The sequence below is a fragment of the Acyrthosiphon pisum genome, chromosome X, assembly GCF_005508785.2.
Source record: "Acyrthosiphon pisum isolate AL4f chromosome X, pea_aphid_22Mar2018_4r6ur, whole genome shotgun sequence".
NCBI lineage: Eukaryota > Metazoa > Arthropoda > Insecta > Hemiptera > Aphididae > Acyrthosiphon > Acyrthosiphon pisum.
The window spans coordinates 83278126-83292747 of record NC_042493.1 but is presented as its reverse complement, the minus strand read 5'-3'; the positions used below and the strand labels follow the sequence as shown (position 1 = coordinate 83292747).

Below are 14622 nucleotides of genomic sequence, written 5' to 3'. Positions count from 1 at the left end.
TTGAGAAGATAACTAATCTATTCTTCTTGATTGACTATTAGTTTCAACTAATTTCTACACTTCTCTTATTTTTGTTATTTTATTTAATTTTTTAATTTATTATAGTCACCTCATTGCAATGTATTGTTATAGTACGATATAAAATATTATTTTTTGATACTTATGTTTTGGCCCAAAAAGACCATATATAAATTATAATTAATAACGTTATTGTTTCGACCAGATTCGGACAACAGGCCGCAATTTGCCCATCCCTGAACTAGATATGGAGACAGGTGGTTATACTGCAATCTGTTGTCTCGCACGAACTGAACAGTCGAAGGCTTTTATATGATTATTTATTTACATTTAATACGAAAAAACTGCAAACACGGAGTGCGTATTTCGATTATTAAGTAGTGTTGCTTGGCCTTTTTGTATCGGATATTTAGAAAAGTCGGAAAAGTTTAATTTACATAATATTTTTTTCCTAGCACGTAATTATTATTTTTACTTTTAATTTATATTAATTATAAATATATAATATTATATTACATAGATTTGACAAAACAACGTAATATATGTATATTGTATATAATATTATATAATATTGTAATGGATATTTCCTTGTTTTAAATGTATGAAAACTGCTTTTAGTCAACGACAAGTATTAATTGTTTTTAATTTATAATGGTAATAAAATATATCACAAATCAACATAATATTTTATTCTCGTACGAAATATATAAATGCACAAGTAAATGTATGTAAATAAATGGGTACCTATGTATAATATTATTGTAACGAACAAATTTTTTGATTCGAATATTTACGTGCACAAAAAAAACTTGCGCTTAGACCTACGTTTTTTTCGTCAGGAAACGACTGCGGGGTCGTACCTATCTCATAAAAATCTACCAGCTCGTGCATATAGTATCAGGTACTACTTAACATAAAAAAAATTCCACCGGACACAACTCGTGTATCTGATCTGAAAAAAACCAAAAACGAAAAACTGAGGGACACGGATTTCGTGTTTGAGACACAGATCGTTTGCAGCCCTTGTCTTATACCGTTCCACGTCGATGCCGTTCACGCCCCTGTCTTGTTTTTTAATCACGTGAGGCAAGCCTTTTACGAGTATAGTTCGGTTCACGTGCGATCGAATCCGCAAACGCGTTGCCGATGACGCCTTTCCCTTCCACGTCATGTCTACGTTCACGCACGACGAGTCTCTGTACGTAGTACAGTCTTATTTCACCGTCTCCTTTGACGTAGTCGTCACCGCCAATGCCGGTTCTGTATTTCGTCGTTGACGTCGCACCCCCCCCCCCCTGCTCACCAACCGTAATCACTTTGATATAATATTTAATACGATTGTTGAATGTCGATGTTTTTTATCGTTATTATTATTATCACTATATTATAGGTATGCAGTTTAATTGTATATTAATTTGTTTTGTTATGTTTTGAAAAATCAGAATTTTATAATTATCTTTTTTTTTTTTTTTATTGTGGTATCGAGGACTGGAGGAGGAACTATGGTGCCAGTACTTCTCCTAATTTTATAATTATCTGACAATCGTACAATTTTCAAATAGAGATTGCTAGGTAGGTTTTTTTTCGAAATAAAAGAGTTTTAATTATTTTATCCGTAGGTACGTTCAGTAATTATTTGTAATGCTCTGCGTCGTGATATATATATGATATATCCTATGTGTATTTATTTTTGAACTCGCAGTATAAGCAATAATATATATTACTAACATTTTACTGTTTCAATTATTTAAAATTGTTAAGCACACAGTATACAGAACACGATGTTCAAAATATACGCACAGTTAGCTCATCAGTATACTAAAATATATTTGCCGATGTTCCTGACCACTGTTAACACACACACAAACGTACAACCTGGTTAGATTAGGTATGCGTATGGTAGGTAGGTATATTAGTTTTCGGATGTGCGCGTGATATTATTTTACGCTCCCGGCCCGCGCAACTTAAAGGAATACTTGAGTGTTTAAAATGGGTACGAATATTTTTAAAACTATTCCGTATTTGATTTTATTTAATCATATACTTTGATATTACGGTTGCTTTTAAACACTTACTTCGATGCTGTCATATTCGATGGGTAACAGTAATGGTACTTGAGATCTATTGATACTGGAGCTCTTCATTTCAAAACAGCTTCGTCATGCCCACTTCCCGTACTTGGCTACAACCTAAAAATTAATAAATATTTTTTTATCAGTTTACTTTAGATAGACCTACATATTTACTTAATCTTAAAGCAGCTTATCGAAAAAACAATCATTGAAAACTCATATAAATCCAACGCATAAAAGATAATACAGCTTTACCATAATTTAGAATATTTTCCTCATCATTTTCAGTAAATTATTCTTCAACAAATTATTATTATTACGTATAAGTAATGTTTGAAAATTTCATGAAATTTAAAAAATGAAATATTTCAGTATTTTAATAAATTTTGTTTTGTTTTTAAATAAGTTTTATATTCACATATAATTTTCATAAATCACCTTCATAATTTTATGGTACTTAAATGTATACCTAACCTTTTGGTATTATACATTTAAAATGGTATTCAATATTTTTAAATATTTTAATGTTTAAATGATACAAGTAGGTACATAATATTATACATGTATATTGTATACCTACTGAATTCTTAAATTAGAACTAAGAACACTGAAAATTGTGTTTCTATTTATGTTAAAAAATGTTTTTGTGAAATATTTCATACTTCAAATATTACGTATAAGTAATATTTGTAAATTGTTCTTAAAAATATATAAATTATACGATGCAACTAATACGCCTATAATATATTTAATGTAAAACCACCAAAACTAAATATTATGTTATAGATATGCAACAATAATGCCAATGTGTTAAGCATCTTACAAAATAAAAATGTACTTAGGAAAGTTAAGTCTTGGATTATTTTATACTTATACTTAGACTCTAATTACGTTAGCTATTTCTTTTTGTATTGTTATGAATGGTATTTGCATAATGTCCTGTAATAATTATTGTGTTAAAATAATTTAATTATACACTTTACACCCACCTATCTATTGTGTTTTTAGCCAGTAGATTTAGTATTCTATAACTTTCTCAAATTAGCATGGATTCATTCATAAACTTATTTTTATAATTTACTTTCTGTATAAGTAAAAGGTATGGATAATTTGTACATATTAAATTGTACTTCTTACATTCGTTATACAATAACTTATTGATAAAATAATTTTAAAAAAAAAAACTATATTTAAATTTTAAATTTTTCTTATATTTTCTAACATTATTCATGAAAGTAAACTGAAAAGAACGTAGTAGACATATTCGTTCAATAATCAATAGTTCATTTTCCATAAAATCCTAAAATAAATTGTTTTATTGTTATTAACCTTATAATTGTGTTTGTATAGATATATTATTTTATTTGCGCATTATATTATTATTCTATCAACTTTACAAGCTAAAAATAAACTTGAATCTTTAAAATTGGTCAATACTTCTAGCTTACTAATTCACACAAATGACAAAAGTCAATGTCAAAAAACTAGGTCAAGAATGATGTTCAATGAATATGTATATGCAATTGTTGTGATTATTTTCTAGAGCTATAATAATGTACGGTAGCCATGACAATTTAAATAACTTTCATATATTATTCAAAAATCCCATTATTATTTACCAGGTACCACACACGCATTGTCCAATGACTAATTAAAACAACACCTGTCTCGACTCTCGACGATATATTATGATAACATAGACATATTATATTATGATAATATTACATAATATTATAATATTTGAACCTAACCTTTAGACATATTTAATTTTGTATGGCTTACACTTTCTATAAAATATTTTCCCATGATTTTTAAATGTAATAAAGGTACTGGAAATTCAATTTACTAATATAGCAGGCACAAATATCTTTTTTTTTTCGACATGATAGAATAACTATTATATAGGCATCGCTTCTATTCTTTACAATACCTATTTGTTTTGATGTAATTGCTTGAAAACAATAAACAATCACTGTAACAGTAATTTATCATATTTTATAGCAATATAAACTTTAATACTCCTTTGAATAAAACGTACAGTTTTATTTATGACGTATTCGCTTTTGAATATAGTCAAATTTAAGTAGCTAATTTGTGTAAGTTGTGTTAAGCATACTAGTAAAAATATGTATTTAATGAAATATGTTTTAAAATTGTAAACAATCTAATATTTTCCAATCCAATTATAATGTTTCTCTGTAAGACATTTTCCATATTATATTATATTTTAAGTAGATTCATTATCCATAGAAAAAATGTTTGGTAACATTTTAAAAACATATTTTGTAGTTTAGTAAAATATTTTAAATTAATTTAATTGATGAAAACACAAAATAAATTTATGTTCAAATAGTTGTATTTGAATTAATTTCAAGTACATAATGGATGCATTTAAATATATCATACTAAATAGAATGTCTTTGACGTCTGTGAGTTATATTCGTAAATAGTAATTTACTGACAATATAGGACATACAACCACGACGACCACTACATCACTACATCGCTTAAGTGTATAGAATTGAATGAAAACGTTTTATACTATTTTCTCTCTCTACGTGTATAAATTATAAAAAGTAAAATAAAAAATGCTAATGGAACTAATGTACTCGTCATTATTATGATGAATTTCTGCAGATGAATTTATATAGAACATTATGAAACACATAAAAAGTTTAGCAATCCTACACATTGATCGGTCTATAAGCAGTCATTAATCCACTTGAATGCAATCTGCTTTTGATTGCACTCTAAAATAGTTTAGGCCTTAAAAAAATAACATGACACCAATTATGTGTATTTCTATGGAGTTAAAACTAAGTATGGTCTACGGTGACTTCAATAAACGAATAGAGCTAGTTAGGTAGGTAGCTAAAATAAAATTAAAAATTAGTGCTAATGAGTAATGTTTAAGAATTCATTAAGATATTATTAGATTATATTAAGCTTGGTTTCTACTAATAATTATACCGTTTCATGCGAGGTTGAATATTATAATATTCAGCTTGTGTTCATAGTAGGCAACGTGTTACTAACATGTTGTTCCCTACTTATTATTTATTATATATAAAGAACATGGACACGACACGGTATAGTGGAAGCCTGGCTTTAATCAATAATTTACATGTTTAATAACAAATATTAATAGTTCCACAATATGATTAGTTTACACCAGCTGTGGTTGCAATTTATAAAACTAAATTAAAGTTCTTATACATTTTAAAGATTTCATAGATTATAAAAAATTATAATATGACAATAAAAAATGTAATTAATTGTTATAATCATAAAGTATAGGGGTTATAAATGCGTATTGTGGAGCTATTAAGTTGGACACTAGCTTTCTTTCCTTTGCTCACACACACACGACATAGCATTGTCAAGCATACATATTATATACTTAATAAATACAAATATAATCAAGTTGGTAGGTATCATTATTTAATATTAATTTTGTTAGGAATTTTGTAATTCAAGCCACTTAAAACCGTGTTTTAGAACAAAGTTCTTACGTTGAAATGAAAATAGCTAAAATAATGTAATTTTGTGAGTAAAAATTTGTTTTTAATTAATTTTTTTAATGAAAAAAGTTTTTAAAAAAATTGTAATTTTTCAGTCCACTTCAAATGTAAGAGTATTTGTTTCAACAAAGATCTTATAGAAACTAAAAGTTCTATTCAATTGAATGGTTACACTGAACATCTAAATCAATGATTTTTCATACAGTTTTGATTTTATGAACCTAATATATTACAAATAAAGATTTTAATTTTACGAATTAATTTTTGTTTAGGTTTGCAGTTTTTTTTAAAATATTTAAATTTCAAATGTTGACAAAATTCGTAAATCACTGTTCTTTGCAAATCAAATTGTAGTAAAAATTAATCAGTTTTTATACCTAAAGACCGATTCATAAAAATGTAATATAATTAACTCATTAAATGTTATTTAATACATTTTTAAATATCGAAAACAATAGATAATTGCCATAAAACTCAAAACAGGTTAGTGAGTTTTCTGTTTTTTTTTTTTTTTTTAATATATAACTTAAATTAAGATGTTCTTGTATTTAACCATTTTTATATGAGACATACAAATTTATTGAACCTTTAGAAATAAATATTAATTAATTATTAAGGTTTAAGCTAATTTCTGCGTGGATAATATTTTAGCCATTTTAAGCTAAAATGCAATATTTGAGCGTATATTATTATTTTTTGAACATAACCAATTATAATATGTATATTTTGTATATGTACCTATGTCTTATTATGATTTATGAGACAAATTTACTATAGAATCCACTTTTATTTTTATTTCGTTCCAGAACTCTATAAAATACATAGATTTAAGATATTTTGTAAACTATATAAGTTTCCGTAAGTTTTTTCACACTTTAAACAGAATAATTCCGTTTGTTGCTGTCAATTCATCTTTTTGTGTTCCGTGCCGTACATTGTGTAAAATATTATTACTTATTAATTTATTCGGACATTTAGCTATCGAACTAGACCCCAAGATTTCCATCATTCAAAACTATGTCTAGTTATACTCCTAGGTTTTTTTGTCCTCAGTCCTGACATACATCTAAAAAAAAAAGATATGTTCCAAATCAGATCTCATAAATCCATTCACATAATATTCTGAGCTTTAAAATGTATTTAGTGTAACCACGGATTCATCTTATCGTGTTTTTTTTACCCAAACCTATGTTGACCTTAAAGTTACTTTGGAAAGGGCCAGATTTTCTTTGATAGCCAGAAGATAAATAGTCAATGTCAGATTTTTCACTGATACCAGTGTATAAATGACTGAAAGTGAGACATACGATCATATTCAGTTGATAAATGTCCAGATCAGGAAGACATTTTGCACCGATTTTCAATTTTGAACAACATCATTTGGTTATTAGAACAGGTACTGCAACCTTTCGTTCATCGTGCCAAGAAACGATCAATTAAAATCCTCACGCCACTTCACATTTGGTGAGCGGCTATAAAAAGTGCTAAAAAGAATCATCTCGAGCACGTAATCAGAACCCAAATCCTCACCTTGGAAAAGATCCACACCTTGATCACGCGAATTGAAGGAATACTCAACTCCAGATTTTTGACTCCATTATCATCAAACCACCTTTATCTCTACGCACTCACTCCTGGATATTTGTTTATAAGCCATCACATAATATGTGCTTGGTCAAGAGATGACGTGATGGATGCAGATACTAATTGCCTTAATCGATGTCAAGTTCTTCGTCAATGTCACCAATATTTTTGGAAACAATGGAGCACAGAATATCCCCATGTATTGCAGGGCACTATGAAGTGCTATCAATTTACTACTTATCTAGTGGTCGATGACCTTGTTATCATAAAATCTCCGAATCATTTACTAGTAAAATTAAAGGTTAGGAACATAATCAAAATTCACCCAGGAAAGAATGGTGCAGTTCGTGTAACCCCTGGACGTATCATGGTGGATAATTTACGTGATTTGTATTTCGCTTGTTAAGTTCCCGATTATTCTGCGAAATGAGAATTCTGCGTAACAATAACAGTTGATCCAACCCTTTTCCTACGTTGGATTTATATCCCTACACCTCAATAATATTAAATTTATTTTCCTTTCTACTATATATCGTAGTTTTTAAAGTTATATTAAATATAATATTATCTATATATATAAAAATGGAGACAAAAATGTATAACAATTCATCGATCGAGAACGGCTGGTCCGATTTGGCTCAAATTTTTTTTAAGATGTTCGTAACTGCCAGGAGCAGGTTTTTAGGAAAATATACCGGAAAGGTAGGAAATCTCAAATCTGTATGTCAAAAATACAACAGTGGCGCAACAGTGCATTATATTATATTGGTTGCTATTGGTTAATCGGGCATCTTTGTTGATTTCATATAATGTAAAATGAATCGCAGAATGTGTTGCTAGGCGCAATAATTCTACTGTACGTGTATTGTACATTTGAATGAATTGTTTTGTATGCGTTTGCGTTTATTCATCTGATTTTAGTACGGTTAGGTTGGGTTAGGATTTTGTATTAACTGATTGTATCAATCCACCATAGGTATAATACGACGAACTTAGTATAACTTTGATACTTTAGAGTTAAATCATACACTAACGTACATACAGCACGGGGTCCGCGATCTACCGCAGGTAGATTGCCTACCTGATAATGTACTGCTGCGAATCAGAATTTTTATCCCGGGCAACGGAAAAGTTAAGATTAATTTTGAAACCATACACCGAATATTAAATAACGAATTGAACAAAGTTTGAGTCACATATAGTTGGTACACTTAATGGGCAACGAGGTGCACGGGTTCAGCTAGTATATTATATATATTTTAGATTCTGAGTGGAGCGAGGAAGCTAATGGTTTTCCTATGATGTTTATTTTTTTTTGCCCTGTAAACAAAATGTATACCAGAATGAGCGCTTCAATTTCAACATATGTAAACATCTAGTAATAAATTGGATCAAGATGGTACTTTAGAGAGGTTATTTTTCGATTTTCTCAAAAGTTTTTAACGCCACGGGAAAAACCACTAAAATTTATTTTTCTAACCTATTGTTTTTCTAAACCTTTGTTAATCACCATAAAAACGAATTGTATATTATAATTACCTAATTATAATATACAATTAATGGGTTACTTATTAGTACATATTTATGATTTATACATTTTCTTTCGTCCGCTCACAATCATTTTTTTATCGAATGCAATCATTGCATTCAAATCGTATAGGTAATGTTATAATACACTGTCCTTGTCCAAGGACCAAAGAGACGATGGACAAACGTCCACCACCGCTGACCTACTCCACCTTGCTGCACTTACCCGCGTTAAAGTTATATTCAAAATGTCACACGTGATATGTGTCCTGTACGTCTGTGCGTCTTTGGTTTAGCCTCGAGACCATGTTTCGACCAGATGACGAATTCATGACTTGAAAGCCTTGGTCTTCTAACGTGGTAAGTATGTTGAGTATTTGTCGGCATCGGTTAACAAGGTAGTAGTCAAGTTGGTTTCCACCATTACGTGCAAGACAATAGCAGAAGCGACGCATCCGCAGGTTGTCACTTGTTTTTTTTCCACATGGCACGACAATCATAATCGTTTAAATCACGCGTGAGCGTCGGACACTGCGTGAATTTGGCGAGTGCAGAGGAAAATAAGACAGCTTGCGTATTTCACCACCGCATCAATCATTAAACGGTGGAAAAGCATGGTTGGAACAATAGGCCTATAAACTAATGGACAGCCTATTCCACTCTGCCTGTCATCAATGCTAGAGGATCATATAACCATATAACTGAGAGAGTAAGAACATAAAGTAGTGAAGGAGCCCGCATAAGGAACTATATACATTTTACTACTTTGTTACTATTTCTCGCTAACTCTATATCGTACCTTTACTTCTCTCTTCTAGCGCTGTCCATTAGTTTATAGGTCTATGGTTGGAACAGAATTTTCACGCACTCTCCGGATTCACATAGGACATGGCGCGGCGTAATGACGCGATGATATTATTATAACGACACGTGTGCAGTGTTGCCAACTGGAGCCCATCCTTCGATGGGTTTTCATCCACACCATCACATTTGTAACGTTATTACTATATCGATATTAAGCTCTTTTTGGATATTCTTAATGTAAGCATCAGTAGTATAACATAAGTGTCCCTCCATCCCCACATTATTACTTATAGGTACCCATAGGATTTTTTTTACCTCTACAGAGTCCATTTTATTGCATATCACACATTGTTTTACACTACACCATTGCTATTTTATTTTCTCTCCTTTTATATTGTGTCCTTTATCGGTGTGTATTACTGCCTTTCTTTGCGACTACGATAATATCCCGTAAAATAATCAACCGATGGGGTTAAAACGGGGTTCTAACCTTCGTGCGCACAGTGGTCAATATTTTAAGTACAGTAAATAATAAAAACGTATACCTTTATGCACGCGAAATATTTTTTTTTGTACAAAAAAAAAACAATAATTAAGTATTAATATGAAAGGTAGATCATGAATTTACGTTCGATGATAACTTTAATGTAATGCCGGTAGTATGCTTGTATACATTAGTAACGAGCAAAAATTCACCAAGTGTTGAAATAATTTCTGATAATAAATTGTCATTGGGTGTACCTATTACTCAGGGAAACAAGTTTAAAAACCTATTACGGTTTATTATATAATACTATTTTGAATAATATAATATTTGTGATCGTACCTAACATTATAGTACATGAGAATATAAGATCATACATAGTAATCGCACGAGGAATTCTTGAAAAATAGTCTGTAAAATACTAAAATATATGTTCCATGTTTATACTCTGGTGTGTGACATTCAACGCGCGTGTGGAATAGTATATTATTATCAAACATCCCAGTTTTGTCGTGCCACAGTGAACATCTTAACCGATGGTCGTTCGTTGGGTCGTTGCCAAGAACAACCCATTCACAAAACGGTTATTGTCATGTACATTATACACCTAACCCTCACACAAATCCGAAGTAAAATAAAACACATAAAAAGCGACCTAATATTTTTTTATACGTACACAGTTTCAACAGTTAAGCTTATGTTTTGTCACACTAAGTACCGCGATTTAATCGTTCAATTCTTAAACAATGTGTCGTTAAAAAGAATAATAATAATAACACTTTATCTCTATTTTCGTCGAATGTGTGTGTATATATATTATATGTATATGCAAGAACATATAATATAATATTATGTTTACCACTTACTCGTAAAACGGTTTATATACCTACCTACGTCGTTGATAAATAAAAAAAATATCTATAGAAAATAGCATATTTGTAAACACACGAATTAATGTAACTAACAACATGTTAATATATTGTTGATAAATATTTGAAAATATTCTCTATAATTATTTTCAATTGAATAATAATAATAAAATAAATTAAGTAAAATGTTTAGAAAATGGAAGTAGGTATAGTATAACCAATAAGTTTTATGCAATAAAATATCATAATATTATACGTGCAATTTAAAATTAAAATAAAATGTCATAATTCATTTTGAAATAAAAATACATAACCAACAATGTGATAAGACTAGTTTTCTTAATAATAATATATTGTTCGATTAACTTACTCTAACTATATGGGACGCATAATTAAAGGTGTCCGTTGAACTTTTACGACTGTGATAATATTATATATACATATATAATTATAATACTGATACACAAACAATTTATTAATTTATCAAATAATCACTTTTTAATCAAACACCAAGGCACATTATATTATATTTCAATCACCCATGTTCCATACCAAATATTTATGAGAATAAAAATGATTGGCTCTCGTCCACATCTATACTTAATATAATATAGTATGGGCTATTGGTCATTAGGAACTTATTTTTTGTTTTTTTAGGGATGAAACTTTAAATTTATCGTAATATCGATTTTATTTAATGCATTTCCGCAAACTTTATTATTACAGTGAAACCTGTCGAATAAAGAATACACGACACTCTCAATAAGTAACGAAAAAACCTGGTTTCTTTGTACGTCATAATATAGGATAACCTTTGATAAAACGGAACCTTACTAACGTGTAACGGAAAGCAAATGAGACGAAAAACATCCGGAAGATAATCGCTGTTTGGTACAATGTCGACGTCGTCGTGTACATTTTACAATATATTACATTGCCATGACGATTTTGTACTGGTATTAAAGTAATTCCACCGTACGTTGTCCTGTTTTGGACACTAATTGTTTTTTTTTTTTTTTTTTTTATGAATTTTATGGGTCTATGTAAACCCATTTTATGGATGACGTGTGAGGATCCGATGGACCAAACTATAATTATTCAAATTACCTAAAATATCGGAATTATAGGTGAAGAAATAATAATGGTACCTAATAATATATTATTTTACAGTAGGTAATACATTTCGAGTGCCATGTTATATCCTAGAAGTGTGCCGGGAACCCGTCAGCTGCACGTACTGGTCGGTGCAGATTGCTTCCACAATTGCGAACTGTGGGGCGATGACTGTGTCGGATTACTCAATCCCAGATTAGGTCATTAACACACGTGATGTATACATAAAGGTATATAATATATTTCAGTAGTTTAGCGTAAGAAACTGGTGGTATGAGGGGTTGTCATGGGCAATTTTGGTTGAAGGTTTTTGTATTCATGACCCTGATGTATGTACGGTTGGATTTTAAACTCGCAGGTGTTGTGTACCTATTGTAAATGTTAGTTTACTAATAAAACAAATTGTTATAAACGACCAGCGATAAACACCATGAGTTATTCCAGTTTGTGAACTACAGAATATTATTACAATCACGTACCTAGATAATATGATTATATTTGATTGTAACTAGTTCAGTTTTAAACAAATTAAAAAGTAAAATGAGCCAATTTCTATTTTATTCGATAACAGAATAATCCTTCCTCGACAGGATTTTAGCTCGGTTCCAGTGGTCATTCCACAGTACCTACCTGTTTGAAATTTTCCGATTGGTCAGTCGTAATAAATTGTTGTAGGTACTATCCGACTTTTCAACACCCGTTTCAAAGACCATTATTGTTAATTTAGCGAACAAAAAATAAAAATCCAATGTAGGTAGTAACGATTTTCAACCCACAGTATTTGCTAAAAATACTTCATGCACAATAATTTACAGCGAATCTTACAATTTAGGCAAATACCTACCTAGAGCTAAAATTGAATTTACTTAAAAATTTTTTAGTTAATTTGACTGGTAAAATTTGCAAATTCGTAAATGTTTCAAATAATTTCTATTTGTGTTATTTTTTCTGGCCTAACATATTATGCCTAAAAGTGTCAATGTAAACATTGATTAATATTTATAATTTATAATAATTGCATTATTAATGATGGGTATATAATATTATTATGATATTTAAATTTTGTTTTAAACCTTATCATTAGTTTCATTACATAAACTATTAAATAATAGGTATACAATATAATAACTGCAGATAAACGATTAATGTAAGAAAACTAAGAACTAACATAGGTATTTTTTACCGTGTAGGAAATTTCCAGATATAATTTTCCTGCCGAGCAGGAAATAACATATTATTATTTTTTTTTTTTTTACCTGGTAGGTCTGGTGTATTACACTCGTCCATATTCACTCATACATAAGTGAGGTCCGATGCACAAGTCTTCAAAACCTTGGGACGTACACTTTTAAATTATTATAATACATTATGTAAAATTTAATTTATTTTAAATGCTATACTGGAAGTTATTAAAATATTTTACATAAGAAAGGTTTTAAAAATATTGTCAAAAACATACACCAACAAATAATACGAAAACAATAACAGGCTTTGAATTTTAATCATATTCGTTTTTATTTGTTGTGTATATAATCTAATGATAATGAGAAAATATTCTGTAAATACAGTCTGATAAAAAATCACGGAATATATAAAAAATTATAAGTACGATCCAAGGTTATTTCTCAAATGTACTTATTACATTCATTTTTATTAGTATAGATGACATTTACGAAATATTTCAAGCTCTGTAAAAAATCTTTATTTCTAATTCAGGAAAGTCAGGGTTTCAAAATTCATAGTTAAAAATGGAGAAAGCAGGTAACCGATTTCCTGTACAGTTGTGGGTGATAAGTGTACCTTGTCATCGAATAAGTCACTGTAATGTATATTATGTTAAATTTGAATTCAATAATAAATCATTGCACACTCGTTCTTCGTAAATTATTCTGAGCGTAGATGGTCTGTCAGCCTATATATTATTAACAATTAAGTATATTTTATGATATATTTATACTGCATTACTATTTACTACTATTATAGTAACTAATTTTTCTAATACCATATTATGCTGAATTATTTTATGTATTATTTAGATATTTTTGATTCCAGCATTACTTATGGTAAACCTTTTATTAAATATTAATAAGCCTTAGCTATATTAATTGAACATTACAAACACATTTAATTACAAAATTTCATGATTTAATAAAAAACTATATTTTAATCTTTTTAAGTAGGTAGGTGAATACAATATGTTCAAGTGGCAGGTACCCAACATATCTATAATACATTGAATTATTAATTTTTTTCCCCGCAACATAATACAATATAATACATATATAAATTATAAAATACCTTCATTACTGGTGACGTGCTAACAATTAACATAACTTATGACTTAAAAGCAAACATTCATATACATAAATTCACAATATTAGGTTTTTAAAATCAATTAGGATTAAATTTGTATAATGGATGCTTTAGTATAGAATAATATAGTATAATATTATGGAACTGGAGTTCAAAATCGATTAGGATACATTTTTATTTTCTAAAAAACTAAGTGTACTGCAAAATCAAGGTCGTGTCCGTGGTATTTGGGCCTCAAAAATGTATAAAATAATAAAATCTTTACGACCGTAACTTTTTGAGGGTCCTAAAGGAGATAGTCAGGGTCCAGAACATAA

The 14622-nt window shown here is 29.3% G+C and overlaps 1 protein-coding gene across 1 annotated transcript in view; it reads right to left on the bottom strand.

Moving 5' to 3' along the window:
* The window catches only part of LOC100168206, a 318228-nt gene that overhangs the window by 143847 nt on the left and 159759 nt on the right, over positions 1-14622 (bottom strand). The window contains exon 3 of the mRNA XM_008186112.3: positions 2094-2207. Within this exon, the coding sequence (XP_008184334.2) occupies positions 2094-2162 (69 nt within the window). The 5' untranslated portion in view covers positions 2163-2207. The remainder of the gene's footprint in view (positions 1-2093; positions 2208-14622) is intronic.